At 36.5% G+C, this 12,245-nt stretch overlaps 1 protein-coding gene across 19 annotated transcripts in view; it reads right to left on the bottom strand.

Moving 5' to 3' along the window:
- Positions 1 to 12,245, bottom strand: part of KMT2C (lysine methyltransferase 2C) — a 237,767-nt gene that overhangs the window by 82,921 nt on the left and 142,601 nt on the right. For all 19 annotated transcript variants that reach the window (XR_004321207.1, XM_032483052.1, XM_032483051.1 and 16 more), the window contains 4 exons: positions 11,843 to 11,982; positions 10,929 to 11,042; positions 9,954 to 10,028; positions 7,347 to 8,065 (listed from right to left, as the gene is read on the bottom strand). Coding sequence is in view for 18 of the 19 variants with exons in the window: in XM_032483052.1 (XP_032338943.1) it covers positions 7,347 to 8,065; positions 9,954 to 10,028; positions 10,929 to 11,042; positions 11,843 to 11,982 (1,048 nt within the window). In the remaining variant the exon portion in view is untranslated. The remainder of the gene's footprint in view (positions 1 to 7,346; positions 8,066 to 9,953; positions 10,029 to 10,928; positions 11,043 to 11,842; positions 11,983 to 12,245) is intronic.

Raw genomic sequence — 12,245 nt, 5'->3', positions numbered from 1 at the left:
TAAAGAACCAAATCAGAAGGACAGAAATGCAGTCAGGAATATGAGCAATAGACATAGTCACTTTAAAATTTGGATAGTTTGTAACATTAAGATGCAAATACCATTATAATCCTAGCACTTAATTATTGTTCCTTCAGTGACCATTAGTTGTGAGGTTTGTTTTTTGTTTTTATTTAGGAGACTATTACACTTAGATTACACCCAAGGGACTAATTTGAAAAGTGGAAAAATGTTTAAGCAAATTGTCCTAAATTTGCAAATTAAAATGCCTGAAGTATCTGATTATATATACAAAAAATGGTATCTTATTAAAGTAGTTAAAACTAAGACATTTTGCTTCCAAAAAACCACATTCAGCAATAACCTGAACTAATCTGATGAAGATGCTTAGCAGTATAAAGAAAAACGCTTACTCCACATAGATAACATTTTAAAGAAAAACACAAAACAAATGTCAAACAATGAAGAACCAATTTGGAATTAGATAATTCAACAATGCATGCTATAAATTTTACCAATTAAATGATCAAAACTAAAGACAAGAAACACAGTACTTACCAGGTTTCTAGAATATTTTCACACTAACAAGTAGTAGCCTATTAATCACATAAAAATACCACCGGGATTTAAATAATCAACCAGAAGTAAGAACTTGACTATCCTTTGGGGAAGAGCCAGTTAATGAACTAACAGTATTCTGAGAAAGATCTCACAGAGAGACTAGTTTCACATGTAACTAACCTACCCTGGAGCTCAGCTCATAGCGATGCTGATTTCTGAGCTGAACTGAATGACCTCACTCGCCCGCCGTCACATCGTCTTGCATCTACATCTACACCCGTGCTGCCAGAAGCAACTTCTCTGTTGTCATTTCACTCAAACTCTCAACATCTACACCCAGTTCTGTCGGGCTCTGTGCCGCACATCAGTGAACATTTCTCTGCCCTCCCTCGCTGACCTTTCTCAGCCTCCCATGCAAGTTCTCCCCTGGCCCCTCCAGCCTCTATAAAGACCTCAGTGCTTCCAGGGTGAAACCTGGACAGCTCTCCTCTGTGTAGTCTGATGCTGAATGCACCTTGGATGATGTTGTCTCTCAAATTCACATTTCTAGTTCTAACATGTTCCGAGAGCTCCGAGTTACTATGAATCTCAATTTCCTTCTTAATGTTTACATTTTGACACACAAAACCTCTCAGGTTTACTACATCTAAAATCTCCCCTCAACAAGTTCCACTTCATAGCCTTTCCCATCTTTAGAGGTGGATTCCGGTCCCTGGGCCAGAAAACTGGGAGCCTAGGGCCCTGTTCTCCCTCCTCACCCCCCGCTGCCCCTCCAGTCCTCTCCCCTCTGCTCCTTCAGTCCTAACCGTCAGTAGGGTCGGCACATTTTACCTTCCAGCTTTGTCTCTGACCATTCCACAGCTGACCCCAGCTGTCCACTGCCCTTCACGCCTCACCTGCACCTCCAGCCTCTCCCCACAGGCAGCCAGAGGGACTTCAAACAAATTTAAATCTGACCAAACAAGACACTACAACCCTGTCCTAAACCCTTGGCAAGTGATCCACAGAACAATAAAATCAGATCTTTCCCACTGTTCCTCCAACCTCATCTTGTGGCATCTCTCACTGCCCGTATGCCCTCACTACCTGACTCCCTTCCCGCACCAAGCTCCTAATGGGGACCTACTGACTCAGAACTGCACCAACTTTCCAATGGCCGGTGCCTTCTAATTCTTCAGCTGTGGCCTTAAGTACTTCCTTATCAGAGAGGCCTTTTCCTAGCACACCAAGGGAACTATCATCTTCCTCACCACACCTTTCATACCATTATTGACCATAATTTGGCATCAGATGTTTTATTGTTTATAATTAGTGGTAGAGTGTGGGAGCAAGAGATATCTAAATTTAGTTCTCTCAATATTTCCACTCAATATTTTTCCCCTAAGGATACTGGCTAGTGTATATCTTAAATTCCTTTTGGTAGATCATTTAATGTTATCAGTAGACAGTTCTTAAAACATACCACAAGAAGTCATATGCTAAAATAATGTTATATTATTCATCATAATTGAAAAGATAGCTTTAATGCCAAAATTTATCTCATTTCAAAAAGCATTCACACTTCTCACAGCATGGATGAAGGAAATGAAGGGTTCTATAGATTAAGAATGTTTAAATGCCATTTCAGGGATAATTACAGATCCATTCAACTGCTATGAAAAATTTGTATATTAAAAGCTTAGGTGATTACAAATTTTAATAAGTATGTTATCATAAGGCACTGGGAAGACAGAGGACGTGCAATTTTATAGGAACTGAAGAAAATTATGATAACACTTAGATACCTTGACAAAGAAATTACCTAATATAGTGTTTAGACCTTAAAACTAAAATACTGCTATAACCGTCAACTTCAGTTATAAATTACCCTTCAGATCTCAGCTTTGATCATAAAGAACTTAGACCATTCAGAAGAGGTCAGCTCCCCCCATCTGCTGCAACATGCTTTACACTGTTGTTACACTTGGTTTTACTTTAACTACACTTCATCTGTTGCCACTGGAGAACAAGATCTATGAGAAGAGACTGCTTTTTGTTTACTACGCTGTGTTAAACATTCCGTTCAGCACTTACTGAACTATCTTTTTTCTACTGAGCATTTCTGCACGCATGTATACATAAATGCATCAATAAACACTGTACTGATATGAAATATACATTCTGCCAACTGTAGCCTAGAATTCCTTACTTATTAAAAAAAAAAATAACCGATCTATCCAATGCACTGTTACTCTTAAACTACCTACAAACTGAATTAAAAGCAAAAGGGTTAGAACAGGTAACCATCAGGAGAATTTAAGTGACAAAGGGAGCTAAACTTAACAACTTGCTCTCAAATCCCAAAGAAACTTAAAAACTACTACTTGGAAGAGACTGAATGAGATTCCAACAACAATCACTGAACCCCCAAACTGTGTAAAGTTGGTATTAACCTTTCTGCTTTGAGGCCAGCTTCTCAGGTAAACTTACTGACCTAGTAAACTACACGGACTGTGGGAATAAGGACATGGGAACAATAGTGGTTATGGGCGACTCTGGCTGTCAAATATGATCGATGTCATGATTAGAACCCAAGAGTGTCCTAACCTACTGAATCAGTCTGAAGAGGGGCCAGAGAAGGTCCGGCGCCTCCTGCACAGCTTAACACCTCCAAGTCCCGAGTCAACCTCGAGTCCACCCTCTCCCAATATACTGTGCAAAACCAAGACTGCTATTAAAGGCTGAGCCTGATTGAGACAAAGCGCAAACGGTGAAGAGAGCGCAAAAAGGAGGACAACTAGTAAAAGAAACAGAAAACGTTAAGCATTTATAATTTGTCTTTGTTACGTTCACTCATGTACATCACAGTTACAGCAGCAAACAATTCATTTCTGTGACTTACAGAATTAATTTCACATAAGTAAGTTATAAATAAATGAGTTCAACACCAAACAGAACAAGAAATTTAGCCCTGATAGTGACTTGAGAAGATACAGAATATCTTACAGGGAAAGTACAGAAATAGCTGTTGCCAGCTTCCACCTTCAGTAATTTAAGAATGTGAATTTGGCTGGTGCTAGCAATGGTTTTGGTAATGGCTTAAAAAAATGTAACAGGCACAAGAAAACTAAGAGGGATGTCTAATATTTCTAATCGTTATGTGCTGTAGCTTGACACCCCAAAGGACTAGACATTTTTTAGTTTGAAAACTATACTTTGCCGATTGTTTAGAGCAGCGCTTCTTGGACTTCCCCCTGCACGGGGGATTTTCTTACAATGGACCTTCTCACGCCAGGTAAGGTGGGGGCCTAGGAGTCAGCCTAGCAAACTCCCAGGTGGTACTGATAATCCTGGTCTGTGGGTCACACTCCAAGTAGGGATGGTTCTGGTCACTCCTCCTAGAAAACATGCCTAAGTATGTAAGCCTGCGTTTTTCCTCTCACCTTTTCTACTTTCCCAGTCCCCTGAGGTTTCCTCTACTGCAGCCCGCATCACACACAGCATAATTAACAGGCAGTTCAGTTCTTAAATCTGTGCAACCACTATGCGGCCTTGAACCCGAAAGCCTACTACTACATGCTGTATGTACTGAGGCCAGTGTTTGGCTCGGTCAGGCCTGTGGTTATTTTCACTGGCACATCTCTTTAGAAACAGTTTTTAGTCAGTCTATTTGGTTTCAGGACCACCACTCCAGAGCTACATTTAACACGTGTATACTATATCCTCCTCAAGTCTGCATTTACACCAAATACTTGCATTATTCTGCAATGCAAGAAAGAAAGCAAGGCAGCACTACTGTCTGCTATGTGTCAGGTGCTTTATGTGTGTGATTGCTAATTTAAAAAAAAATCTGAGAGAGTCTTCCAGATGAGTCAAGAGTTTTACAAGGCAACTTGCTTGGTGTCACACAGACAGTAATAAAGAATACAGCTTTGCAGCCAAACAACTGCACTATGGAAATGTTCACGCTGAATTTATACTGACCAATCTTTTTCAGTGTCAATTAACTATACTACAAATATATGTAAACAATACAAAATACTTCTTAAAAGTCACTTTTTTTTTTAAAGGCAGCATAGTATTTAGACCAGAAGGTATGTGGAAAAATCACTGCCAACCTCTACTCCACATTTTACTCATAAAGAACAGAGAATATTATTCACTGATGAAACCTTTGATAGGTTCTAAAAGTATCAAGATGTGTAGGTTTTAACTCACAGGTATCTGAGAACAGAAAAATAGAACTACTAGGGTAATTTCCTTTAATGAATATGACTGTGTATACATTATATAAAGCAATATTTCAAAATTCAAACTTATTTTACTTAAAAAGCTGGGTATGAAATAAGTTTTCAAGAACTGAATCTCTCCTTATTTGGACAATATGATTTTTAGACCTGACTTCTTTTTTTAAAAGCAAAAACAAAACAAAATCCCCAAAACATCAATAGTACATCTTACTAAAAGATTTATGTCTACAAACCAGACATGGTGTCTACCATTGAAAGAGGCGGGAGGGGAGGGGAGGGGAGGGGAGGGAATTGCTTACTTGTAATTGTCAACAAAACTACAGTCCTCTACAGCTCATCACTGGAGGCCTGTTTTTCTCTCACAGGAACAGATTATGAAATTGATATGTTAATTCAAAACACTCACTTAAAGTGCTGCTGTAGTACACATGCATGTCATAAAATTCCAGGGTTCTTAATTAGCTACTTAAATTGATGAAAAATAAGAAATCCAGTTCACAATGTAATGGGAAAGTGTTAATGATCTAATGAAGTACTATTTTTGGAAATCTACTATACTGAAGAAATTTCACCTTCTCTGCAAGAATCTCTCAGACATGTCTTAGAACTTATGGAAATGCCTAAGCTTTTCACATATATGACGTTAACAAAAAAATGGTGGAAAGGTAAAATTAAGAAAATTTCTTGGAATTTGAGAGTTTAAAAATTAGGTTAAGAGTACTTATTTTCTAAGAAAACATATGTCACAGATTCAGTGGAAACTTTCAATACTCTCCACAAAGCAATTAGTACAGGAGTGCCTGAATTAAATCAGTCCTGTGATTTCGTTAAATATTTTCCCATAAAGTGAGATGATACCAAAAGGGTAAAGAGAGGATGAGCGGTCTTGTTCTACCCAATCCATACTCATCACAAAAACAGCCCGTGTAACAAGCAGCTCTGAATCACCAAGGGAAGGCTGTTTCCTATACAATTAAAACCAAACTAACTGGGAGGTAAAACAAGCCGTTTATGGGATTACCAGCAGAAAGTGAAGTAGTGATGAGACAGTGGTGGTGAAATACAAATTGGAATACTACCAGAATTGGAAGACAACATAGCAGAAGCAATAATAAACATCAGGGCATGGCTCATATAAAATGGGACGAACCTGGAAGAGAAAAATACACACACATACACACTCTCACACAAATACACATACACACGCCCACACTATTCTGCAACATAAGTCAACAGAAAAACAATCATAATGGTTTCTCAATTGGAACAGAAGTCTCTAAATAAGGAGAGATACCAGTAAAATTTAACAGGAATATTTATGATGCAACATCCTTAAAGAATGTAAATATCGGAACCAAAATTAAATGTGAGATTCAAATTTCCATTGCTAAAGTCTTTTCAGAGCCCAAACTACATAATTAGTATATGCTATTCAAAAAGAGAAAAAGGAAAACAACTAAAGAGGAAGAGAACTAGATTGAAAAGAAGAATCTCTTGGTAAAACAGAAAGTATCAAGTAAAATACTTAGACAAAGGCAACATACTGTGTTTGAGTTTAGTGCGCATGCCTTTGCCACAGAAAAATAGTTAAATCCCACGTGGCAACCATTTTGCCTTTGGTGTAAAACTAACTACAGACTAATTTTCACATTAAAATGAAGTACGACTTAATTTTTCAATTGATCTTACAATTAGATGATCAAGATCAAGATACTACTATTCTTATAAAAAGTCAAAATTTAATCACTGAAAGCAATTTAAATCATGAGACTTAAAACTCCCCAAATGATTATTGTAACTAAACTTCTGCACTGTTTAGTATCCTGCAATTTTATAAGAACTTCAGAAAGTAGGAATTTTGTAGAACACATAATTCTTAGCTACAGTATCTTCAATTCTGCCTTGTAGTTTCACGCCAATCTCACAAGAACTGGAACCCACCCTTACAGTGCAGAGTCCACACACCTGAAAACAGTCATGGGAAGAGCTCCCTTTACTTCCTGGAGATCAACAATTCCAAGATTTCTTTTCATGAAACCATTGAAATAAATCCCAACTTAAAACAAAAAAATCCCATAAAAGTTAGCAATTAACAAAAAAATCAAAATGAGAAATTTCCCAGTGTGAAAAACTTCTTTAGTAAAATCTGATGCTTAAGTAGTTAAAAATATGCACAATGAATGATAACAAAAAAATATACAAGAGGGGAAAACTAAATGTTATTTACACTATACTCAAAACTTTACTGTTTTTCAAAGCTCTATTGTTACTGTGGCATAGAACCAAAATTTTTTCCAAGTGTTTTCTATTAGAAACTATAATGAAATAGGTTGATTTGCGTGTCCCGACTAAGCTAAAATTCCAATAAGACCACTTCCAGTTTAATAAATTAGTCTACATTAAGAGTATTTTTTAATGGCCAAAACACATAAGTCAACATAAGTTCTCCCTGAAGATAGAACAAACTGACTTCTAAAACAAAGCCACACACACACCTTCCTATTTTACACAACTACTGCAACATCTTTTCCGTCAACATCATTAAAATCACCATACCTGTTTGGACCGAGGTCTACCAGGAGAAAATTTTCTTTTGGTAATAGCTGGTTTACCCATGCCAATTTTTGGAGTGACTGAGATGTAAGTTGTTGGCATGATGTTTCCAACAGAAGCACTGAGAGCTGAAGTGTAACTATGCAGCATGTCGTGGGAAGGCAAGTCTGAAGAAAGGGGTGGGGAGGAAGACACATTTGCTTTGCTTATGTCCGCTGCTGATGAAAATGATGACTCTGTCTCAGACGGTAATTTTATAGATTTGTCTTCTTGGCATAAACCATCTTTCACAGAACTTTCAGATGCAGGAGTCATTTCAAAGTCCATAAATGCATTAGAAGGTTCAGAATTTTCTTTCTGTTCCATTTCTTCTTGTACCCTCTCTGTAGCCAACGGTTCCTTAGAACAGAAAGAAGTACTTTCCCGACACGGGGACACTAAGGTTTCTGGTGGAACAGTGACAGGTTCAACGATTACTGTTGGAGGCCTTGATTCTTCTGTGGAAGCCTCTACCTTAGGGTGAGCTAACAACTGTAGCTCCTCCCGCTGCACAGTCACCTGGGAAACAAGGACTTCAACGGTCTCTGTCACTTCCATTTTGTTTTCATTTTGATCTTCACTACAAATATGCATTACTTTAGAAGACATTTCCATTTTTTCACTACCGATTTCATGAGAAATCTGATTTTCCAATTCAGGATTCATTTTATCTTGGGACGATTCTATAAAATTTGGAATATTTCTTATGTTAATGTACATATGAATTTTAAAATTTCTAACTATGAGTAGACATAAAACACTAATGTCTTATATGCCTGTAGCTCTCCTTCTTAAAAAGTGGGAGGGGGGAACTTCCAAAACATACTTTTGGTTAAAACTATGACTTAAATCAGAAGGTATTCATCAAGAGAAGCAATTACTAAACTAGTGAAGGCCAAAATACACCAGGGCTTATGGATTACAATCAGTCACAGATCAGACAAGAAAACCTACAGAAACACTGCCTTAATAGGATCCCCAAAGCTTAAGGTAATTTCTGGTAAGAATAATAAAATAGAATTAATTTCTAATATAACTATTCTACATACATGATGTTTTACAGTTTGAGAACTTAACAAAATGATTTAAAATTTTATAGATGAAGTTATACTCACTTTACAGCTACGAAAATGAGGTTTAGTTATATTATATGATATGTCCAGTAAGCAGACACACCAGCTGCAAAAAGCTTCTGCAGACTCAAATGAGTAATGACAACAGAAAGAAAAGATTTACTTTGCTTAGCTGTCCTACTAACATAGTCAATACATTTTTTGGATGGAATTCTTGTTCTTCCTCATCATCTATAACCAAAAAAACTAATCTTAGCAAATCAATAAACATAATAAGACATTAGAAGTCCCATTAGTCGCTGACGAGTGAATTTTAAATCAGAGTACTAGTGTCTTAAACCTTTAACCCAATGCTACTTAAGAGTAAGGTCGGACATTGTAAATCGGCTACACTTCAATAACAAATTAAGAATTAAGAGTGGAAGGGTAGAGCTCGGTGGTAGAGTGTGTGCCTAGCATGCACAAGGTCCTGGGTTCAACCCCCGGTACCCCCTATATAAATAAATACATACATACATACCTAACTACCCCCCTCACCAAAATAAATAAATAAATAAATAAGGAGTAAGGTTAGCAGTCCAATGGACTTGAACCCTAAGTGGCTTTATAAAGTAAGACCACTGAAGATGAAAAAAACACTCATTTCAAATGCTATCAAGGTAATTTCTAAGGTACATTAATAAAGATATTAATTTCCTTATTTACCACAGTGACTGAAGTTTATCTAAGTTCTGATACTCAAATGAAATCTCACTTCTTATTTTCTGCTTTACTGAAAGAGTTGAAAAGGAAAAAAAAAAATCAAACAGAAGATGTAATCATACTAAATATCTTTAAACACAAAAATGCCTCAAAAATACTTAGTATTTTGAAAGTGATAAAAAAAAATAGATTTTTAAAACAGAAAATTAAATATACACAAATGGAGTGAACATTTATTTATGGGTTAAACGACCACAAGTACCATCATTCAAGTGACTCAAATAAAACAATCTCAATGCAATGCTGTATGAAGCCTACACTACATGCCGACAGGAGACTGACTACCTCACACCTCGCTGGCAAACAGGACCATGTACAACACAGACACAGAACATGACATATCCTTTCTTCTGGGCTAGGCAGGAGGGGCATGATAAAAACAGAAACACGTTCTATTTCTGCTCTAGAAATCCACTGCTGATTGTTTTTCAAGAAAAGGATCACTTCACCTAGAGATTTCACTACTGTAATGTGCATGTAGCAACAATAAACAATTCTTTGGTAGAACTAATTAATTAATTTTTTGGTGTTGGGGGGTGGTAAATTAGGTGGGTTTTGGTTTTCCCCCTTTAATGGAGGTACTGGGGATTAAACCCAGGACCTTGTGCATGCTAAGCATGTGCTCTGGTAGAATTAATTTTAAAAGTTAACAGACAATGACTGGACTCTACACAGCAACTGGAGAGGCATTCTGTTCTAAGTCAACACACTTAGACGATACGACCACGCCACTTACCGGAAACGAGAGGAGCGTGCGTGTTGAGGCTCTCTGGGGCGTCTCCCTTCTGCTGCTCTCCAGTATGGACGGGAACTGCCGTGAAGAACATGTTTATGCAATCTCTAGCAAGGAGGCAAAATTTCTCTAACCCTGCTTTCTCATCAATGATTTGAGTAAGATATTTATCCTACTACCAAATGCCAATTTCCATTGTAAGCATAAGGCATCCTATTACTATCTATTTGTAAGCAGAGTATGAAGATGAAATTAGGAATGTATGGTAAGATTTTCTATTATAGTTTTCTTATTTTTCTTTACTTGACATCTTTATGAAGTATACTTTTTAATGAGATTTGTTAACCTCAAAAAATCTCCAGGTTTCTATGTATATACTCAATCTATGTAACATACACAGTCTCACCCACAATCTCACAGACTTTCAGGTGAGATCAAGATTAAATATAATAAGTAGTTTTTCCCCAGTGCGGTCTCTCATTAATTCCAGATCCTCAAGTACAATAATTCCTACTATCAATATTGCAAAAAGCTTAATTGAAGTATCATTGAAATAACTGAAATAATCCTCAATAGGGCTGCGGAGACAATCTAAAACAATGAATTTTTCATTATCTCAGCATGAAACATCTCACAATCACCAACAGCTCTAGTTAGTAATTACAAGTATGACTAAAGAAAGAAAGAAATTGCTTTTTAATGAAAATCACTTGATCCCTAAACAAAGTATATATTTATGATTAAGTCTAGATTATAGCTGAACTATAAATAAATATATATATATACCCTTTCCCCTATTAATTTCTGCCTAAGGTTGTTTTACTTTAAAAGGCTCCTCTCCAAATAATTTCCTAAGTGACTATGTCTTGGCTAATTTTTATTTAGGGTACTAACATTTTAGCAGACGTTCACATATTCACTGTTTATATACATTTTATTCAGAGAATAGACTATATCCATTATCAAAAACATTCTTACCCTCTGGAACAATTCCAGGTATGGACTCCTGACCATTGACCTCTTTATCAACTGCTTGCTCCAGAAATACCATGTGGTCTTCAGAGCCTTCAACTTCCATTTCATTGTTATAATCTTAACAGAAAATTATTTATCCTTTAGCTTAGAATGAGTCTTTCTGTTTTTTGTTAAGTCAACAGTTATTATTTTGTTCCAGTGAGGTTAATAATCACTAGAAATGCCACTAGTAATTGTCCAGATTTTCATACTTTGAACCAAATCTATATTAATAATTTTTAAAATATGGAAAATATAATGAATTAAGAGGTAACTGGCATTTTATTATTTTAAAAGGATATTCCACAACTGTATACCTTAGCATACTGGAAACAAAACATTAGTAACCAAGATGTCTACTTAAACCCCTTGCAGATGAAAAAATAGGACTTTTATAGAAACGGCCATTCTTACTGATGAAAATGAAAGCAATCTGATCAGTAGTTCTGTTCCGTTTACCATCTAAGAATCTTGCTATTAACTTATAACCAAAGGTATACTAATAAAAATATCTGAACAGAAATGTGGGCTCAAGACATGAGAATTAACATTTAAAAGGACATAATAAAACTAAAATTTATTTGGAGTAAAATAGCCCAGAATATGAAGCGAGCCTACCACTAAGGAACTTCCACTGTTGGCTCAAAGAACACAACTGGAGGAAAGTACACCAGTCCTAGAATTCAAATGTTAGGACAACAGTTGTAAAGAAGCTAGATTATATGTCAGTCATCAGATTCAGAGATGACCAAGATCACATGTACAGAAGTTAAAAATAAGATGCAATCTGATACATGGGATTCCCTCATTATTACTAAAGTAATATACTGGTGACTGGCTGACACAGTATCATAAAAAACCGAAATTCTCAGGTTTACCTGCAGCGAGTTCAGCCATCTCCACCTCATCACCAGGCTCCAGCTCAGCTAAGTGTTTACAATACAGACAGATGTACTCTTCTTTGAGCTGAGAATCCAGTTCATGATCTGTTGGTTTGTCACATTCTAAGTGAACCCATCTGCCATGATAAATATATTTAAATAAAATTTTCTAATTTAAAGTCAAATTAATATCTTGGGAAGAGAGAGATAATTGTTGAAAAACTGGATGTAGGAAGGGGTAAGGATGGCAGAAGAGAGGTTACAGGGGTTAGCAATTGAAGGTTCTAGAAAAGGAGCTGTCATTTTTGGGTTTTGGATTAAAGGTGTTGACTTTTTTTAAAATAACATGTTCAACCTATTTCCTCTTTATTTTTCCCTCTTAATGCTTGTTTCTGGTCTT

The sequence above is a fragment of the Camelus ferus genome, chromosome 7 (assembly GCF_009834535.1).
Source record: "Camelus ferus isolate YT-003-E chromosome 7, BCGSAC_Cfer_1.0, whole genome shotgun sequence".
In the NCBI taxonomy this organism is placed as follows: Eukaryota; Metazoa; Chordata; class Mammalia; order Artiodactyla; family Camelidae; genus Camelus; species Camelus ferus.
Note: the sequence above shows the minus strand (reverse complement) of the source record. Positions and strands in the feature narration are given on the sequence as shown.